Source organism: Leptonychotes weddellii, chromosome 4, assembly GCF_054177405.1.
Source record: "Leptonychotes weddellii isolate Sample4059 chromosome 4, ASM5417740v2, whole genome shotgun sequence".
NCBI classification, from domain to species: Eukaryota; Metazoa; Chordata; class Mammalia; order Carnivora; family Phocidae; genus Leptonychotes; species Leptonychotes weddellii.
This window is the reverse complement of record NC_138372.1, coordinates 51,430,503-51,452,512: the sequence shown is the minus strand read 5'-3', so window position 1 is coordinate 51,452,512 and position 22,010 is coordinate 51,430,503. Positions and strand designations below refer to the sequence as shown.

At 43.0% G+C, this 22,010-nt stretch overlaps 1 protein-coding gene across 2 annotated transcripts in view; it reads left to right on the top strand.

Annotated features, from left to right (window-relative positions):
* The first annotated feature begins 8,407 nt into the window (after window positions 1-8,407).
* WLS (Wnt ligand secretion mediator) overlaps window positions 8,408-22,010 on the top strand; it is a 100,636-nt gene continuing 87,033 nt past the window's right edge. Inside the window, exon 1 of one of the 2 annotated variants that reach the window (XM_031041691.2) lies at window positions 8,408-8,769. Coding sequence is in view for 1 of the 2 variants with exons in the window: in XM_006728411.3 (XP_006728474.1) it covers window positions 8,664-8,769 (106 nt within the window). In the remaining variant the exon portion in view is untranslated. The remainder of the gene's footprint in view (window positions 8,770-22,010) is intronic. The other variant, XM_006728411.3, reaches the window with a different exon arrangement.

Sequence of the window (22,010 nt, the reverse complement as noted above, 5' to 3'; positions counted from 1 at the left end):
CAGCAGGGTTGTTCAGTGAGAGAGAGTTGTCAACAGGATTACAGGAAACTGCAGTTGAGGGGAACTTAGCATCATGGGAGTGGCAGAAGAGGGGAAAACATACCTTTTTTAAAGCAAACACGTTGAATTTATGTTTCAGGCCCTGTTTTAAATACTTGACACAAAATATCCCATTTAATCTTTATAACAATCATATATGGGAAGAGTATTTAATTTTTTTAAATTTATTTTTATATTTTTTAACTTAGCTCTACACCCAATGTGGGGCTTGAACTCACCACCCTGAGACCAAGAGTCGCATGTTCTACCAACTGAGCCAGCCAGGTGCCCCAGGGAGAGTTTTATTATTATTCCCATTTTACAGATGAGGGCACAGAGTGACAAAAATTACCCTAACTAGCCTAGGCACACACTAGTAAGTGCAAAAGCTAGGATTCAGACCCCAGACCCGAGCCCATGCTCTTCCCTGCCACACGATGCTGACTCCAGAATGGGGAGGACCTTGCTCCCCAAACCCAGGACAGCACCTCCTGTCCTTTCACTTTCTCCATCTGAGGTCTCTTCCATGCCTCTCACACCAGTGATTCTTCAGGACTTACTGTCTTGGCAAATAGAGCTACTGCATCATGCTTTTACATATCCGAGATTATAAATTTTGTGAAAGAGAGAGCATATCTGTCTTTTTTGTATTTGTATCCTAGCACTTGCTAGATACCTGGCATATGGGAAACATGTAATAAATATTTATGAAAGAAATGAAAGAAAACATTGTCAAGTCATTCAGGCTTCAGATTTCTTAGAGAAGTAAGGACATATATCAGAAATTGGGCATTTTTACCCTCATAAATTTTTACATGAAGATGAGTAATATTGATCAAGCGACTTGAAATCTTTGGTAAAGAGGGTCTTTATTAGGGATTCACAGCATGACAACAAAATAAAGAACCAAACAAAAGTATTTTAGGAATCAGTTTGCAGGTTAGCTAGGCCAAAACTAATTTTGTACACTGAATCTTCTGCTAACACGTATGTCTTTTGCTAGCATGTATTCTTCAAGAAAGTCCTCTAAACACTGAAATTATGCTTAATTACTTTCATCAGTCATTTGACTTGAAAATTGATCTTCAGCTTGGAAAAGCCCTGATGGCAAATACTACCAAAGAATGAATTGCAAAGATTTAAGGCTTAATTGGAGGGAGTTTGATCTGAGTGGGAGTGAAGTGATGAGGAAGAAAACAGCTGAATGTATGAACAAAGGAACAGCAAAAAAAACTGTCTCAGAACTGGCAGGAAAAGGGGGTTTCTGAATGAATGTCTCCTGAGGGAAACCTGGTGTGAAGCCCATCTGCACACCAAGGACTCGATTTCTCCTAGGTTTCTTCCTTTTGGTGAGTTGAAAGGGCATAGCTGATATAAAGGAAATAAAAAGCAAGGCTCTGAAGTGGGCTTTCTAATGTAGGCTGCATGAGGGCAGGGCCTCTGTCAGGCCCACTGCTCTTCCCCAGCATCTAGATCAGTTTCTGGCACTCATGGAGCTCAATACATTTTTGGTGATTGAAAGAATGAATGGTGTGTTGCAGCTCCCTTAGAATCCTCAGCTTCCCAGTGTAGTAGCAATGTGGCCAAGGGAATATTCTGTAACTTCTCTGAAGCAGCTTTCCTCTTCTTAAAATGGTAAAAATAGAGGTGCCTGGGTGATGCAGTCAGTTGAGTGTTGGACTCTTGGTTTCTGCTGGGGTCATCATCTCAGGGTCATGGGATTGAGCCACGTGTGGGGCTCTGTGCTCAGTGTGAGTCTGCTTGGGATTCGCTCTCCCTCTCCCTCTGCTCCTCCCCGCTATGCTTTCCCTCTCAAATAAATAAATCCTTAAAAAAAAAAATAATAATAATAATAAAAGTAGTACCTCCCTCATAGGATTGTTGTGTGGATTAATGGTGATAATATATATAAAGCATGTAGCAGAGTACTTGGGCTGAGGTTAAGTCTGAGTCCTTCTTCCTGCCATTGGCCATCTGTGGGGGGCCTTCCTGAACCCCTGGATAGCCAGGGACCATAACCATTCATTCATTTAACGAACTTTGTGCACCAACTCTGTGCCATCATGCTGAGTGCTGTCTACACATCACCGGATCATTGTCCAAGAAGGTGTGTCTTGGCCTGTCCAGGCTCTCCTCCCACCGCCACTCTCCATGGGAAAAAGCAGATGGAGAGGCACTGGTGAGCATGACTAAGTCCATGGTGAAATGGGGAGGGAGCACAGTCATGAGGGCAAGGGGTGGGAGCAGAAGCAGTCCACGCAGACCCCATAAATCTTACACTGTGGAAACTGGCATAGAGAAAAAGACCTTGTCCTGCCTTGGCTCCAGGAATCAAGCACATGTGATCTTGGAGGTTGAAGCATTGGAGCATCCAGCCCTCTGCAGCAGCCTCTTTCAAGCCTGGGAAACAACAGGGGCCTGGCTGGCTACTTCAAGTTGTCAGCTGCCTCCCACCAGAAGCCTCTGGAAACCTATAAAGTTTTTTTATCTTCCTCTTCCAAGTTGCCTGGGTTCAAAAAGCAATTTCATAAGAGATAATAATTAGGGGTTTTATAGTTCTTTTCTCTCTTTCTCTCTCTCTCTCTCTCTTTGGGAACAGAAACCTCCTCCTTTATAACATGCAGAATGTTTGTTCAATGCCCACTCTGTGTCAGGCTCTGTGCTAGGCGGTTCGTAACATTTGTCTAATGCTCGCCATGACCTATGAAGTTGCTATCAGCATCTTTAAAAAATTTTTTTTAATTAAAAAAAATTTTTTTGAAGATTTTATTTATTTATTTGAGAGAGAGAGCACGAGTGAGGGGAGGGGCAGAGGGAGAGAGAGAGAAGCAGACTCCCTGCTGAGCAGGGAGGCCAACATGGGGCTCGATCCCAGGACCCTGAGATCATGACCTGAGCCGAAAGCAGACACTTAAAGCAACTGAGCCACCCAGGAGCCCCAGCATCTTTTTTTTTTTTTTTTTTAAAGAAATTAGAAAAGTAAGTCAGGTGCTTTGTAACATTTGTTTAATACTCACCACAACCTATGAAGCTGCTATTATAATCTTTTTTTAAAAGAAATTAGAAAAGTAAGCCTCAAAAAGGTAAGTAATTGTCTTGTTTATTTACACAAGTAGTAAGATTTAAAGCTGTGACTGAATAAGCCTCATGTCTGAAATGTATGTGGAGTGTCAAAGAAAAGAGGTAAAGGAGACCCACACACGAGGGTGCTGATGTGTAGGGAGGGAGTGGTGGGGTATTCATTAAACAATGTCATAAAAAAAGATCAGGTTAAAGTACTGATACTCCAAGCCCTGGGTTCTGAATAGTTCCTACCCAAGGGTAGTGTGTGAAAGGAGGTGTTAGAAAAGCTCTTGTATTTACATACAAAATGAGACAATGGGGCTCAGAGAGAAAGAAGGGAAGGATGGTTCTGAAAAAAGGAAAAGAAAAGGATTTCAAAAGAAGCTGTGAATATATATATTCATGTATGTCTACTGAGTGAAAAGTGCTGCTGAACAATAAGAGTATGAACCCAAAGTGCCTGCTCACATTCACAGGCACTGACTCTAAGAAAATATCAACAACAGAAGAGCGCTGGGATGCCATTTATGGGTAAAAGCTACTTATGAGAATGAGAAGACTCAGAGTGGGATTATTACTCATGTTAGGTCCCTCTGGGAAGTAAATTAGGTGTTTGAGGAGGTAGATGCAATTCTTTTAGATCTCTGCATTACCTTTATTTCAGTGACAATAATGGAATGCTGCCCTTGGCTTCCAGACTGGGCTGTCTCAACTCCAGGAACTGAGCCCTTCTCTGTGCAAGGTGCAGTGCTGGGGCTCTGAGAGAGACAAAGGCTCAGGTCACACTTTCCTTGTTTTTAAGCAGCTTGCAAACCAGGGTGACAATACAGCACATATATAGATATATGTGCAAACGGCAGCCCAGGGTATATATACCAGAGGCATTTAGTCAGTGTATGCTATATAGGAACTGGAGTGTGTCTGTGTGTGTGGGGGGGGGGGGGGTGCTGGTTGCAGTTAATTTACCTTCACTTATTCATTTATCCATCCATCCATTCATTCATACATTCCATAAATATGCATTGAACATCAGTATGATCTTCCATAAGACAAACCCTTCAAATAAAAACGATGGATAAATCAGGATCTCCAACTTAAAAGTCTAGTGAAATGGACTTGGAATGATCAAATGCTGTTGGAAGAGTTGGATTGCACTCTTAGATTATCTAGTCTCTGGGACAGTCTATCTAAGGACCCATGACAAGTGCTTTATTGATGATCAGAAGCATTTTTTAGAATAGAATGTTTCTAGGTTTCAAGTTCACTGAGCGTTGCTCAGAATCCCATACTAGATGTTGGCCTTACTAGTGCCCTTGTCAGGTAGTTAATTACCCAGACTGCTCCTAAAATATACTTCAAAAAATAATTACAACATGATAAAATTTTAGAGCTGAGGAAGAACCAATTAATGATCAGTTTTACTAGTTTTTAATGCAAGGTTATTGATTTCCCTTAAGGATTCTTCAATATAATCATCATTATCATCATCTCTTGCAAGATTACTATGAAGCAGGTACTGTCATTATCTCCATTTTACAGATGAGAAAGCTGAGCTTCAGAGTGCTGGGTGACTGGAGTGGCTCACAGTGACATATAGCAAGTGAGGGGCAGAGCTGGGGTCCAGGCTCCATTCCAAAACTGGACAACTCACTCATGCTCTTTTCTACTTGTCTGTGTTATTCCCTTGAGAACTAAGGATCTGACAGTCACTTTTAATTTTTAAAAAGGTATAATAGAAACGGTAAATTTTTCTTAAAGCAACTCATGGTGATGAATACTGAAAGTGTCTGTCCCACATTCAGTTTGGCAATATTGGTAACTGCATGCAAGTTAGAAGCATTGATTAGCAATTAGAAATACCTCTTTTTAAAAGTCTCCTGGGTGGCTCAGTTGGTTAAGCATCTGACTCTTGATTTCGGCTCAGGTCATGATCTCAGGGGTGTGAGGTGGAGCCCTAATTGGAGCCCCGTGTGAGTCCCACCTCAAGCCTCATGTGGAGCCCCATGAGGAGCCCTGTGTTGAGCCCTGTGGAGCCTGCACTGGGCATGGAACCTGCTTAAGATTCTCTCTCCCTCTGCCCCTCCCCCCATGTGCTCGCTCTCTCTCTCAAAAAAAATTATATATAGCTCTTTTTAATTAAGTGCCCTTTAAAAAAAGGGGGGGACCACCTTTGTGGGGAACCAGTATTTTATTCCAAGCCTCTCATTTCCAGATGAGGAAACTAGAACCAAAGAAGTGAGGCCAGTTACTCTGAAGAGATGCATTTGGGAGCTGAATGAGTAGAGTGTGTTGTAACATTTGATAGAAAAATGAGTTGAGGAGCTCACTAATGTTAAATAAATACAGTAGTCCTCTTATCTGTGAGATGTATGTTCCAAGACCCACAGTGGATGCCTGAAATCTCAGATAATACCAAACCCTATATACACTGTGTTTTTTCCATATGTATACCTATGATAAAGTTAGGTACAATAAGAGATTAACAACAATAACTAATAAGAGAATAGAGCAATTATAACATATAGTGTAATTAGAGCTATGTGAATGTACTCTCTCTCTCAAAATACCTTATTGTACTGTTCTCAGCCTTCTTGTGATGATGGGAGATGATAAAATGCCTACATGATGAAATGAAGTGAGGTGAATGACAAAGGCATTGTGTCATAGCATTAGGCTACTCATTGACCTTCTGGCAATAGGTCAGGAGGATCACCTGCTTTCAGACCATCAGACCTCAGTTGACTACAGGTTAAGTAAAACCACGGAAAACTAACCCGTGGATTGGGGGGGGGGGGACTATTAAACACATTCTTGTGGATTCAGTTCATATTTGAAGTGCATAGAACACCATTTCTTTCTTCTTTTTTAAAAAAAGATTTTATTTATTATTTATTTGAGAGAGAGAGAGGGAGCAAGAGAGAGCACGCATGAGCAGTGTGGAGGGAGAAACAGACTCCCTGCTGAGCGCTGAACAGGGAGCCCTACTCAGCCTTTCTGATCCCAGGACCCTGAAATCATGCCCTGAGCTGAAGGCAGATGCTTAGACTGAGCCCCCCAGGTCCCTCCCATGTCTTTCTTCTTAAATAGCGAAACATAGTATCAAATGGAGAGTAAATCTTGATATTGAATCCCATCAACCTTAATTTAAAAAAATTCCTTGGTATTAAAAAGAAATTCTAACCCAAAGGCATCATTATTATTCAAATGTGTGGAAGTTGGCAGCTTGCTGAGATGAGAACACAGAACGTGGAGTTAACTAGCAACAGAGGTGAGAAGGGCATTCCTATGTCTGTTATTGATGCCCTGGAACCTACTCCTGTCAGGGGAAACAAAAATGATGTAAGCCTCTGAAAAGATAAAGAAGGAAGGCAAATAAGCCACACTCGTCTATCTGTGTTTGGGTACCAAACGCTTCTGACCACTACTGTTGACAGTAGTTCTGTCTGCTTCTTCTATCTGATCTGGTGTTCTCTGAAGTAAAGGTTGTTAATCACTATTCAGTGAATAACAGCGGGACTAGGGCTCCTCCAGGACTGTCAACTGTCTTCACATCCTGGTATCCTCGGGAGGCCTGGGTGGCTCAGTCGGTTAAGCGACTGCCTTCTGGGGCTCCTTGCTCAGCAGGGAACCTGCTTCTCCCTCTGCCTGCAGCTTCCCCTGCTTGTGCTCTCTCTCTGACAAATAAATAAATAAATAAAATCTTTAAAAGAAAACACACACATCCTGGTATCCTCAAGGGCTTAGAACAGAAAGCCTGGAACAGGTTAAGGGCTCAATATGTGAGACCTGCTGGTTAAAGGGTTGAAGGAAAGAATGAATAAATAGCAACTATATCCCCAGAACTCTTAAGAACTGTTCGACTCCAGCGAGATGGATTTTCATATATATAAAGTTTGGTATGGTCCTAAAGAGTGTCTAGTCTAGTTGGAGACTAGAAATGAATACTTTCGTTAAGGGTAACCTGCATGGCATCTTCCATAAGGGCAACGCAAGCTCAGAAATCGAACAGAGGACAGGGAACTTGTGGTATTCCCTTGGCACGAAGAGGGTATAGATAGAGAGGAGGGGCAAGAAACCAGGTGTCTAAGGGGTGGCAAACCATGTTTGGGGGGGTGACTAAACCAAGGGTCTATTTGGGCAACGTGAGTTGTGCTGGCCAAGTGACCCGTTTATGGAACATGGAAAAACCAGGCCCAGGAATTTAGGCTTGATAGAACAGGAACTCTCTTAAGAGTCCCACCCTCCTTTCCCCCTAGAAGTTAAGTGTAAATAGAAATATATCCTCACAAAGAGACAACAAACATTGCAACTAAATATGTTTACCATCTAAATCAAATAAGGTCTCTTTCAGGCTCTTGAAATGCAAAACGTGGCTTGCTTTCACATTTATTTATTTATTCATTCCACAAAAGTTTATGGAGGATCTACTAGAGCTAGAATTTTGTTAGGAACCACGGGGTTGGGGGAGGGTGGGTACAAAGATGAATAAAACTCGGTCCCTATCCCCAAGGAGTTTACAGCCCTGTGGTGGAGACAAACGTGTACACACAAGTTCTTACAATAGGAGCTAAGAATGTAAACACAGGAGTTGTAGGGGTTGGGTTCAAGGAAATATTACAGGGGGGAGATTTGGAAAATTAGAAAGGCTTTTCAGACAAGCTGGTTTTTAAATGAGGTTAAAACTCCGATGGAGTAGAATACATGTTTTTAAGAGCCAGGCTCAAGGCTCTGGAAACCCCTGGAGTGGGGGATTATGTGGTAATGAGCAGTTGTCTGATTTGGCTAGAGCACAGGGTTCCTTCAGGGGTGCAGTGGGGGGATTTAGCTAGGTATATGCCCAGCAACTGAAGCTGGGGTCAGGTCAAAGGAAGCCAAAGACTTTATTCTGCATCTCTGTGCTCTGACTTAAGCATCTTTGGGTCCCTTTAAAAAATTCTCCTCCTCTTTCCTGAAGAGTTCTGGCAGTTGCGGGTGGGGCCCATTTCCTAAAGTCAACGCGTAAGTTAAAGGTCTGGAAAGCTGTCCGTGGGTGATTTAAATCTCGCACCAGAAAAGGAAACCTGTGAGAGGCGGGGTGGGGGAAACCCACTTAACAACAGCATCAACCCCCAAACGACACCAGCCCCGGGCGGGACAGACCGCCAGCCAGACCTGGGAGCGGGACGCCAGCACCCTCCGCAGCTCGAAGCCCCGCACAGGCGGGCAAGGGGGAGAGGAAGAGAGGGAGGGAGGGAGGGAGGAAGCGCGAGAGGGAGGGAGGAAGAAAGGGAGGGAGGGAGGCGGCGTCATGTGATCCGCTTCCCTGCTCCTTTAAGCGTCCACAGGCGGCGGAGCGGCCACAATCACAGCTCCGGGCATTGGGGGAGCCCGAGCCGGCTGCGCCGGGGGAATCCGTGCGGGCGCCTTGCGTCCCGGTCCCATCCTCACCGCGCTCCCACACCCCTGAAGTTTTGCAGCGCCCAGAAAGGAGGCGAGGGAGGAGGGAGCGTGAGAGGAGAAGGGCAAAAAGCACACCCTAAAAACATTTATTTCAAGGAGGAAAGAAAAAGGGGGGCGCAAAAATGGCTGGGGCAATTATAGAAAACATGAGCACCAAGAAGCTGTGCATTGTTGGTGGGATTCTACTCGTGTTCCAAATCATCGCCTTTCTGGTGGGAGGCTTGATTGGTAAGTGCGAGAGCTGCAAACTTTTCCCCCTTTCTCTCTTTTCGGGCCCCTTCCCTCTTTGCCTCTCGGGCTACTTGTTACAGTATCACTGCCTTGCTTCTATGATCTAATTAGTCCGGCTATTGTGCTTAAGAAAGCAGAGCTCCATGGGGCTCCGTGGGGCACAATCCAGTCTAGTGGCTAAGAGAAAAGGAGGGGAAAAAGTTTTGGCCTAGTTTCAGTATCCACTTGAAAGGAAGGAGGGGGGTGGCGGGGGTGGGAATCTTAAGCATGGCGACGGATCGCGCGAGGAAGCGCTGGGTTACAAAGTTGATTGCTGCTCCCCCTGCTTTTTCCCGCGTTCCCCCCTTTTCCTCTCCGTTCGCTCCCAATCAGCTCCCGGAGGGCAACGTAATCGACTTTATTGGGAACAACGGAAGAGTCAGGGAACTGCGCCCGGCGCTAACCCGGGAGCCCTGCTACGGGGCTGTGATCGTTGCCGGTATAAACGTATTTGGTCGTCTCGGCTCGGGGGGGAGAGTTTGCGTTTGGGGTCCCGACCTTCGCGCCGGCTGCTTCCTGGCCGCACCCCCCACCCCCCGCCGCGGTCGCGTAAGGGTCTGAGAGGTGGGCCCGGAGGCGGGATGCGGTAGGGTGCGGTGGGAGAAAGTCCTTGGCTGGCGCTGAGGGAAGTTGGAGAGGTAGGAGGGGAAAAGCGTATCCGAAAGGTGTTGCTCTTGGCCTCCTGCCCTCTCGCGAATCTCCCCTCCCCCACTTCTCAGAGCCCCGAGAGCTGGTGATTCTGAAGCCCCCCCCCCCCGCCACGTCCTCCCCGGGCGCCTAGCAGAGCGCCTCCCGCCCCCGCCGCGGCTCCCCGCAGGTGACAGCTCTCCGGCCCCCGGCGACGGCGCCTCCCCTGGCGAGCACCTCCGAGACCTCTGGGAGCCACACAGGCTTCCGGGTGAAGAAGATGGTCTCACGGATCTTCCACTCGTAAAAACTCCCTCTTGCTGTCTCTCCATCTCCATCCATCCTCTAGCCTGGCCGCACACTCGGCGTCCCCTGCCCCTCGAGATTTAGGACATCCCGGCACAAACTTCAGCGCCAACTTTGCGACGGGCGCGGATGGGTGCTTTTGCTTTCTTCACGGATCTGTGAAACTTTGCGGACTGGAGATCCACGGAGGGGCTTTCTCTGCCGGTCCCTTTACGAGAGTCCGCGCGGCGCGGGCGTGCGAGCTGCACAGGCTTGGGCACCTCGAGCCGTGTGTGTGGCGTTTTGTCTCCAGACTTGGGTTTGATGGGAACAAATTAAAGGGAGCCTGGTTCTGTAAATCACTGTAACATCCAAGCTAATTGTTTTAAACAAAGGAGAGTGGGTGAAGCTTCACCGAGGCAGAAATTTCTGGAGGAGATCATGCCTTTCTCTCTGTGTATGTATCCACAAAGCAGAAAGGGGTTCAGAGTTTTCCAAGCTCATATTCTTAATTTGGGCCAAACAGCTTAACCTTTTATTCCTGGAACTCTCACCCCTCAAATACACACACACACACACACACACACACACACACACAACGGGGTTTGGCTTTCCTGTTAGGAGCCCTTGTGTGGCTACGTGCAATCTCCATGTTTCCCTGTATTGGATTTTTCTAGGCTCCTAATACATTCTGTGCTGGGAGCTGAAGGCAGCCTTCCCTGTGCCCTCACAGTGATTATGCAGCGGTTACAATTACACCTCTTGTCTCCCTTGATGAGCAGTTGCAGTTAGAAGCCATTGGATCTTGTGTGATTTCAGTGGCAGACCATAATTAAAATTTCTTGCACCTTGTGCTTTCAGAATTAAATTGGCCTATTATCCCTGTCTGACCTTCATCCTCTTTGAGGTTTTTGCACAAGCAGCGAACCATTACACATAGTTCCCTGGTGTTTGTTGGTGTGTGTTTCTTTTTCTTTTCCTAAGAAGCTGATCGCCTAGCCTTGAAGAGCCCATTATCCACTGTTGCAGGTTTCTTAGGGCACTTCCGTGAACTAGCTTAATTGCTTAGCATCTTGGTACTGTGGAGAAAGGTGCAAGAGCACTAGTGATAGGCGCTGGACACTAGCGTTGTTGTAGGATCAGAGCAGTTGTATGTTCAAAGAGGGGCTTGTCTGGAGGACGTGGTGCCAAGGGTTTTTCCCAGAGAATTTGGCTGGTGACTGTACTTTTTGAGACTAACCATCTCAAAAAGTTAGTGATAGGTCCTGTAACTAGATTCCTCTCAGTAGATAAACTGCTTTAGTTCCAACTTTACTTGGAAAAGAAAAACATCTATGTGTAACACTTCTTGGGGGAAATTGTGTAAGTTGACTGCTTAGCTCCCTTCCTTCCTTCCTCAGTCGCCAAGACTGTGTCCCCACTCTGGCCACAAAGATCAGATCCAGTTCACTTTTAAACACAGAATAGTGACTTAGCCTTTATCTCAACCATTTAGAGAGGTGGGTTTTTTTTGTGTTTTTGTTTTTGTTTTTCTGTTAAATCTAGGAACTTGAGTACAGTACAAGACCCAAATATGGGGAAAAAAATATCAACAAAAGGTAAGTGGGACGTTTTCCCACCAAACTTCCCTAAAATGAAAAGCAGGTGAAACTGAGCAAAGACTGAAACTTCACCAAAGTGGGCAAGTGGAATCAGTGGTTGAAGAAGCAGTTTGTAGGCTGGAAAGTTGAAGTAAAGTTCAGAGACCTCCTACTCCACTCTCCCCAGTGAGCAGAGACTCTTTCACTGCTCAATTCCACTGATAAGTAGGAAGACAGGTTGGGGGGGTGATGGTGAAGTGTTTCTCAATGCATCTGCAGAGGCCAAGTGAGAAAGTGAAATCTTCGCTTTGAATTGACCATGATATCTGTTTCTTTTTGATCATTGTTGTCCCCTGTGAAAGAAAACATGGCAGCCTAGGAAGGGGAGGATCTGAATGGCAAAGCTCCTGATTGTAAGAGTGTAAGTACCCCATACACATATATTCAAAACACAGCCAGCAACCACCACCCCCAAACAATCATGAAAAACCATGCACCCCAAAGTGACCAGGCAAATCAGTTAACCAAGTTTCATTCTCCTCATTGGTAGAGTTTTAGATGATGTTTAGACTGCTATTTGGTTGCAGCCTTCTAGAATTGATGGGGAAATTTTAAACAGTAGATAAAAAGCAAATAGGAGGGATTGGGTTTTCATTTAGCCAGCTTAAATACTTCCCTAGCTCAATGGCCTTCTTAGAACCAGGTTTTTGTTTTGTTTTCTGCTTGTTTTGGTTGTTAGTTTTTCTTGTGCCAGTGTCTCTTTACTGCAAACCTTTGATGGTATTTTGTAAAAAGGCTCTAGAAAGCAATATCTTATATGGTAGAATTTGGGGTATTTAAAAATTCACTGAACTATGCCATGCTTCTATAAAAACTTTGAGCCATTATAAAATCATGCGTCTGATTGTTTTCTTTTGTGTTGAGAAGGGTTCTTAAGTGGCTAGCTTCTTTAGTATTTAGAATGTATTTAAAAATTTAAGAACCCCTAAAGGAAAAGAAAATATTTTTAAAGATGTAGCCTAATCTTTATCCTCCTTAAAAATAAGCCTGCAGAAAATGTAAAAAAATAATTTCCCTTTGATTTCATGAGGCAGAGAGGCAGCTGCAGGGCAGGGGTGGTAGAAGGGGGTAGGGCAGGGAGACCATGTGCCCTGAAACAAGAGTACAGCCTACTAAAAATCATGAACTTGAATCCCTGGCCCATTATGTGCAGTTTGCTCAGCTTCAAATTAGTCATGTCTTGGGGATATAATGGTTGAAAAGGCAGGTCACTGTTCCCACCTGTTCTAAAACTGTTAAGAAGACTGTGAAGATCAGAACTGAATGAATGAAAAATGATTGCATTGTTTTAATCATACCATTAAATGAGAATATTCCAAACTTAAACTCTGCATAAGTATCAACAAATTGCCCATTATTTTATCTTCAGGGAGGATTGCTTTCTTTCAAAAGCTTACCATGAGTTCCCTTTTTTGTTCTTTAATGCAGAGAATATTATGTACATATAATATAAACATATATAATCAGTTTTCTCAATTTTTACATGGACTTATTTATTGCTTTTCAATGATATAGCCCCTATTACTGTGCTATTATTATTTAAATGAGAACTGTTGGTAGCCTTGATTGTGGTCCATTCATGTGAATTTTTGTTTCTGCTACTATTGCTTATTTGGAAGTTGCAGGATTTTAAGAAATTAAATAAAATTAGAGTTATGCGGAGTATGTAAAGGTTTGCTTCCCAGTACATTAGGTTTTAAGCTTGTAGTGGTATATATTATATTTTAGCATATATTGATAATGTAATACCTGTAATCCTGCAGTGTTTGGGTAGCTGGTCTCAAAAAGAACTAATCAATGGCTTTTGGTTGATGTTAGCCCACATTTTTTTCTGTATTTGATTCTCCTTTTTGTTTTGCAAAATTTCATACCTGACTAAACCATGTCATTTTTTTCTCTTTGTTAAACTACTGGAGTATCTAATGTGGTTTGTAGGAGTACTGTGCAATCTCAAAAATTCTTCTTGTAAAAAGGTGGGAAATTTTTTCTAGTGGAAATTACATTATTGATTCTTCAAAAACTTAATTATCTACTTGGTTATTGCAACAAAATCATGCTTGTTGTAATAATCTCTAATCATGCTTTCATCTAATCATTCCGTACAGCCTGTCTAGCCTTCTACTGGAACTTTGCCTTTTCCTTATTCAAAGTGAGGACCATTTCCTTGAGATAATCATGTTGTTTATGGCTTTGTAAGGTTTTCAGATCTCCTGCCTGCACTCAGATCTAGACTCAAAGCCTTTCCTAGCTAGTTGACATTTTGCAATAATTTGGCCTTTAAATTTTTTTTACATTCATATAGACTGAGGAAAGATTCTTACCTTATCTTCCTCATAAAGGTGTTTCTATGGAGATTTAGAATTTGAGATCGTATGAAAGTCCTTAGCTTGGAGCTCATATGTGTCACCTACCTAACATGCGAAATATTGATTAGAGCCTGCTGTGTGCCCAGGATAGGGCTGCAATGCCGACTGGGAGTTAGGAAAGAGGGGGACTTGAAGCCTGAGTAACCTAGGAGAGCCAGAGGTAGAAAACAGCACTTCTTAAAAGTTCACCAGCAAAAGATTTCCTATGATGAAGTGTCTAGCATCAAGATAATTCTCACTTATTTACTGAGAACCCGAGAACATGTGAAATGAGAAGCCCTGTTAACTATACTGTCAGATAATTATATTAATATTTCATCTTGAAATAAATGTATTACTAAAATAATACAACAGATGTTTAGCATGTTAGTTAAATGTGCGCTGTGTGCCAGACCTTACCTAATTTAATCCATGCAAAGCCTTGCCATATTGGTAGCACTGTACCTATTTTACATGTAAGTAAACTGAGATTACCCAGTGAATCAAGATTATCCAGCTAGTCAGGGTTAAAGCTCTGAATGGACTCCAGTCAATCTGACATCAGAGCCACAATCCTCAACCATCAGGTTACCCTGCCCTCACCTCCCAAAGCCTTGACTTTTAAGATTGAATGAATGTGGTTTAAACCCAGAAAGAGAAGATGAGTAACACTATAAATGCAGCTGCTTTCTCATTTTAATCATTAGGTAACATATCAAATGGAAAAAAAAATCCAATGTGATGATAAATGAAATGGAGTTCAGCTTTACATAACAGCAGATCCTGGCCAAGGCTAAGGGAGGACACCTTTTGAGAAGGCTGCATATGCCCATCTGACCAATTTCTTACAGGTTCAAACTGGTTCTTATAATTGTCTGAATCATCCAGCTGGCTGAGCAGCCAAGTTCATTATCCATAAAAACGTTTGAGTTCTACTTTAAGGAAGATTACTTGATTTTATTTTCTCAGGTTAGTGGTTTTAACATATTTATGCAGTTATATACATCAGGACTTTTCCAAAGGAAGAGGAGAGAAGCAATCAACCGGTTGGAGAGGCTTTTAGAGGGTGTGGATTGGCAGGGATGGTAGAGCAATTGAAAGAAGAGCCTTTTACTCCAAGTTGACAGTTCTGTTCTCCAAAGGAAATTTCTGTTTGTATGCACACCCATGCCTAATAATGAGAGCATCTCAAACTAGAGGCTTCCATGCTGACACCATGAATATGTACATTTTGTTCTTTGGAAAAAATGCTGGTAGACTTTCTTTCTTTTTTTTTTTTTAAGATTTTATTTATTTGACAGAGAGAGAGAGAGCACAAGCAGGGGCAGCAGCAGAGGGAGGGAAAGAAGCAGGCCCCCCGCCGAGCAGGGAGCCTGATGTGGGACTCGATCCCAGGACCCTGGGATCATGACCTGAACTGAAGACAGACGCCTAACAACTGAGCCACCCAGGCGCCCCTAGACTTTCTTTATTCAAAGATTTACTGCTCTCAATTTTGATAGAGACTCTAAGAGATGATGGGGGACAGGGACCATCAAGATGTGAAATAATCGTGTCTATTTCATTTATGTCCTGTGTCTTTTCTGAGGTGTTGTAAGGGTTGCCTAATAGAATAGACAGCTGTGCCCAATGTGGACATTTCTGAGAGAAGATGCGCGGATGGGGAGGAGGATGGGAGTGAAGGGGAGCTTGGGGTGTTGGTGATTTCAAACTTGACGATGAAATGATAGGGCTTTTCATAATAGGGCTAACCTAAAAGGATTGCTAAACAGCAGAGAAGGGCAACTCATGTTTTAGAATACAAAAATACTTAGGTTCTCCATTTTGCCTTTTACTACCACCTCTTCTCCCCTGCTTCCACCATGTTCCACCTCTAATTAAATTTTACAGGGGAGCAAAAGCAATAATCAGATTGTCATTGGACCAGTAGTGAGGGATTTGGTTAATTATGATTTGTTGCTTTTTGAGGATTTATTGGGTGGCTATGGAAAGTATTTTACATGTATTGATTCATTGAACCATCATAACAACCTAGAGAAGCAGGTGCTTTCTCCAGATTTCAGATGAATCAGATGCTCATTTAAGGAACTTCTCAGAGGGGACAGAGATAGTAAATGAGGACAGGCACTCAAGCGCATGATCCTTGACTGAATCCTAAGTCATGCTCTTAAGGCTAATGCCACTCTCCTGTTGTTTCTTCAATTTCTACAGGAAACAAGGTGTTGGAGTGTGATAAAATTGATTCTACACAGATTCAATAGAAGATGGAAGCTCAGTCTCCCCCTTTTCTGTTTCTACCTCTTTCCCAAACCACATACTCCGTCACTGCATGGGTACTAATCATTGACCTAGTTGCTTCCTAAACAAATGATCCCAATTTTGTATACTGTAGCCATTGTAAATGTTGACTGGTGTTTGCAGGCCATGCTGGAGAGGGCCAAACCTGAGAAAATAATGCCCCAGCTCCCTCCAGAAAGAAATTCTTACACACGCAGAGAGGAACTGAGAGTTGTCATTGAAAATGTGTCAAAATAACCAAACTCCTGAAGGCCCCAAATGCCTCCTGGATTTAGCATACAGAATGGATCCTGCGTATAGCTACCGAATGCAGGAGAGGAGAATGTGGGTGTGGGAAAGGAAGATGGGAGTAGACTACGGATGCAGGAGAGAAAAACTAAGGCCTTTATAGACATATGAGGCCATTTCTTTGGGACACAGCTTATACTTGGATTTCCAAAACCAATTTCCGATACCATCCTCTTCCTCCATATTGAACTAGTGTTTCTATCTTCTGTGCCTTTTGAAATCCTGGGCCTTCAAGGGCAATTTTCTGCTCCCTCTTTTTCCTTCCTACTCCATTCTGTTAATATTTCCTGGTAAAGAGGTGTTCTTTCTTCACTAGCCCCTAGGAATTATAGGGCCTTCTTAAACTTCTGGTTAATTCCCTGGGTTAACTCAGAAGCTTTATCCACAAATAGACATTTCCAAGAGAGCAGAGGTAATTGAAAGAAGAGGCCAAGTTATTACATTTGTGTTGGCAAGGCGTTATCATTTTTCGTTAGAAAGAAGGTAATGGATCTGTAAATGATTGGCTCAGTTTTTTTGCAAAGCCCAGATTAATAAGGCTAAGCTCATGAGACCTGGTTGGGGGCCAGTTAACTGCTGCCTTAGTCCTGGCTGAGCCCCTCCCAAAGAGAGAGCTCCTGATCTCAGGGTAGCATCACATAGTGGAGGGAGACCTGGCTCGAACTCTGCAGACCACGTGTGGTCTCAATGATCTCAAGTCACAAAAGCTCCTTGGCTCGCCCCTCAACTGTGATGTGGGACAGAGCCCTCCTACATCATGGATGATGGCTGTGAAGAGCCACCCTCTCCAAGACATGGCACCTGTTGGGCTGTCTCACTGAACCTGGCCCACCAAGGAGGAGATTCCCAGAGGACTTTTCACTGAAGCCATCTGCTTAACCCCATATCCATCTCCCTACTTTTTTTTCTCTGTTCTTCTGTCTTTCTAGATCTGGGGCAACTTAACTATGACATTGTTTATTTTCTATTCTTTTTTTTTTTTTAAGTTTTTATTTATTTACTTGAGAAGAGAGCAAGAGTGAGAGCGAGAGAGCACAGAGGGAGATGGAGAAGCAGACTACCCGCTGAGCAGGGAGCCTGACAAGGGGCTCGATCTCAGGACCCCAAGATCATGACCTGAGCTGAAGGCAGATGCTTAACAGACTGAGCCACGCAGGTGCCCCTTTTTTTCTTTTTTTTTTTTAAAGATTTTATTTATTTATTTGAGAGAGAGAATGAGAAAGAGCGAGCACGAGAGGGGGGAGGGTCAGAGGGAGAAGCAGACTCCCCGCTGAGCAGGGAGCCCGATGCGGGACTCGATCCCGGGACTCCAGGATCATGACCTGAGCCGAAGGCAGTCGCTTAACCGACTGAGCCACCCAGGCACCCCACCCCCTTTGTTTTCTATTCTTTGTCTTCCTTAAGTCATCACTACTTTGTCAAACACCTCCAGATTCAGGAGGTATGGGAGTGACTCGAAGTATACCTGGTTTGGGTTTGAGAGTGCGCAGAGAGATTATCCTGCTTTCTAACACTAATTCCCATGTTATCACCGAATGTCTCATAATGAGCCTTCCCCAAAGGGTAGACATTAATATTATTATCAATTGTTAGTAAATAAAAGAACGCAAGTCTAAATCATTGTCCTCAAGCATGCACATTTTATTCCCAGGAGAATTCCTCATGCTTATATTTGAGGTTCATTACTTTTGCTTTATACACAATTAAAAAAAATATTAAGTAATCTCTATACCCAATCTCTATACTCTTGAATTTATGACCTCAAGATCAAGAGTCACATGCCCCACCCACTTGAGCCAGCCAGGCGCCCCTGCTTTATACACAATTTTAATAGAGCTTGGGTATGCCATTGTCTAAGTCTACAAAAGTTGGGATTATTGGCCACCAAAATTCACTGGCAGCAGAGAGATGTAAGAGTAGAGCAGGTAACATGAGGACAAAGGAAGAATGCCCAGGATTCTGGGGTCTCTGGGATACAGGTGAATCACTGCACACCTCAGTAAGCTCCCCCTTGGTGGCATCATTACATTATAGGCCAATATGATAATTGAGTCTGCTCTAAAACTGTGGATCTTATCACTTGCCATGAGTGCAGCTTGTGGGGTTGGTCCACTTTATCTGTACACGTTGGTGGTATTTGGCCTGAATGGGAGCTGTGGGGGTTTTGCTATTAAACTGCAAAAAGGGTCTTGGAAACCATCTTGTTTTACTTCTTCAGAGGAGGAATCAGAGTCCTAGGAAAGGGCAGGGACTCAGTTTACACAATTAGAGGCAGCTGCATAGCTTGGACTCCGATTCTAGTGCCAGTCAGCCCTGGAAGCATGTATCTGCTTTTGAGCTTCACCACGATGATCATCTGAAGGCCGTACAGTTGATGTGCAGAGATCTCCTTACTTGTGGTTCCTACAGATCTACTGACTTTCCTGTTACTTGAAAATAAAATAGTGGGGCGCCTGGGTAGCTCAGTTAATTAAGCGTCTCTTAATTTCGGCTGTGATCATGGTCTCAGGGTGGTGAGACCCAGCCCCACATCAGGCTCCATGCTGGGCTTGGATCCTGCTTGAGATTTTCTCTCTCCCCCACCTCCCTCTTAAAAAAAATAAAGAAAAGAACATTAACTTTAATGTCTTCTCCCTCTTGCCTTTGTATACTTAATATTCTTTAAGATTTATTTATTTTTGCGAGAGAGAGAGCACAGGAGTGAGCACAAGCGGGTGAAAGGGGCAGAGGGAGAAGCAGGCTCCGTGCTGAGCAGGGATCCCTTTGTGGAAAGGACTTCGGGATCATGACCTGAGCCGAAGGCAGACGCTTAACCAACTGAGCCACCCAGGCACCCTGTATACTTGATATTCTTAGTGATAGAATTACATGTAGTATTATGCTGTTCTATGTGGATTTCAAAGAATACCACATAATTTATTTTTTATTTTTTATTTTTTTTAAGATTTTATTTATTTATTTGACAGAGAGAGACACAGCGAGAGAGGGAACACAAGCAGGGGGAATGGGAGAGGGAGAAGCAGGCTTCCTGCCGAGCAAGGAGCCCTATGTGGGGCTCGATCCCAGGACCCTGGGATCATGACCTGAGCCGAAGGCAGACGCTTAACGACTGAGCCACCCAGGCGCCCCTTGTGTTTAGTTTTAAGACTTAATCAGGCTGAGGCTTCCTTGTCTAAAATTCTGTGACTAACTTTGCTACTTTCAGGGAATGTGTGTGGCAGGCATAATTCTGAAGTTGTAGTGAGTCTGGGGGAAATGACATGCCCTATATTTTTTTGGTCTATTTTGCATACAAAAGAGACAACAAAATTGCTCATTCTTTATCTCTGCCACCTCTTCAATTGCAAGCAGAAAATTCAAATTGCCAAAACAGGGCTTAAAACGTTGAGAGCTCCATGCCATTATGACTGCCATGCATATTCTTGTATTTCCAAAGGTACAAGCGTTACATTGTAATTTCTTCCTCCTCTGCGTTTTTGTTGAAAGTAAGCAGAGTCACAAAGCACTATTTTTTCTGCATCCTCTGACTTAGCAGGAATGAATATGGACTTTTTTATTGAGGTATAATTAACATATAATATTAGTTTCAGGTGTACAGCATAATGATTTGATATTTGTATATCCTGTGAAGTGATCACCACAATGAGTCTAGTGACCATCTGTTACCATACAAAGTTACAAAGTAGTTTTTTCTTGTGATGAGAACTTTTAAGATTTACTCTTTTAGCAACTTTCAAATATGCAATACAATATTACTGATTATACTCACCATGCTGTAAACTAGATTCCCATGCCTTATTTATTTTATAACTGGAAGTTTGTACCTCTTGACCTCCTTTAACCATTTTGCCTAACCCCAAACCCCACTCCCCTCTGTTAACTACCAGTCTGTTCTCTGTATCTCTTAGTTTTGTTTTGTTTGTTCATTTGTTTTTTAGATTTAGATGTAAGTAAAATCATATATTTGTCTTTAACTTGTTTCACTTAGCATAATATATTCAAAGTCCATCTTTGTTGCAAATGGCAAGACCTCACTCTTTTTTATGGCTCAGTAGACTCCCATTGTATATATGCACCACATCTCCTTTATCCATGCATCTATCAGTGGACACTTAGGATGTTTCCATAGCTTGACTATTGTAAATAATGCTGCAATGACCATGGGGATGCATATATTTTTTTTTGAATTAGTGTTTTCATTTTCTTTGGATAAATACATAGAAGTGGAATTGGGGGATCATATGGTCATTCTATTTTTAATATTTTGAGGAACCTCCATAGGTTTTCCACTATTTACATAGTGGCTCCATTAACTTACATTCCAACCTTGCACAAGGGTTCCTTTTACTCCACATCTTTGCCAACACTTGTTATTTCTTGTCTTTTTGATACTAGCCATTCTAACAGGGGTGAGATGATATCTCACTGTGGTTTTGATTCGCATTTCTGTGGTGATTAGTAATGTTGAACATCTTTCATGTGTCTGTCAGCCATCTGTATGTCTTTGGAAAAATGTCTATTCGGATTCTCGGCCCATTTTTAAATCCGATTGTTTGGATTTTGTTGTTGTTCATGAGTTGTGTGAGTTTTTTGTTTGTTTGTTTGTTTTTTAAGCTTTTTTAAGTAGTCTCTAAACCCTACATGGGGCGCAAACTCACGACCCTGAGATCAAGAGTTGCATGCTCTATTGACTGAGCCAGCCAGGCAAGGAAGTTCTTTATGTATTTTGAATATTACCCTGGGGTATCTGTTTTGCAAATATTTTCTCCCATTCAGTAGATTTTCTTTTCGTTTTGTTGATGGTTTCCTTTGCTGCACAGAAGCTTTTTAGTTTGATGTAGCCCTGCTTGTTTATTTTTGCCTTTGTTGCCCTTTCCTTTGAAGTCAGATCCAAAAAATCATCGCCAAGACCAATGTCAAGGAACCTACCAACTATGTTTTCTTCTAGGAGTTTTATGGTTTTAGGTAGTACATTCAAGTCTTTAATTCATTTTGAGTTCATTTTTGTGCATGGTGTAAGATAGTAATCTAATTTCATTCTTTTGTATGTGGCTGTCCAGTTTTCCCATTTATTGAAGAGACTGTCCTTTCCCCATTGTATATTCTTGCCTCAAATCTTGACTTTTAAGTCTCTGTTTAACATGCTTGTCTTTAGGTGATCACAACCAGAAGTTGGGTTCCGTATTTTATTAAATCTAGCCCTTTCTCAAGGCAAATCAGGTCTTTTTGAGGCCCTATTCTTTTTACTCTGGGTTCTTATAGATTTTATCTGCTCTCATTTAGGTTGTAACTTGCCCGAGAACGGAATGCCTTAAATGTGGAAAAGACACGTCCCCACATTCCTTTCTTTTCTTTGTTCTGTTGAGCTAGTTCTGGCTTGTGTGAAATAGGTTCCAACTTTAGCCCCAGCGTGCCTGGGCTAAGGGAAGTTGTAGATAAGATTTTTACTGAGGTTTTGAAAAGACTGAACCATGGGGCCTGGCTGTCACTTATAGAACACACCTCTATAAGCTTAGAAAGGATCAGCTTCTTCAGAATTAGAAGTGGGGGGTGAGGTGGGGCTCAGCTGTGACAGGAAACCCTGGGACCTTAGGCATCCTTTTAGTCATCCTTCCTCCTTATTTTACAAAGTTTGCAGGTCCCTGAGAGAACTGGTGTTAAACCACTCAGCATCATTCTTTAAACATACCTAAACAGAAAAGAGTTTTGCACTATA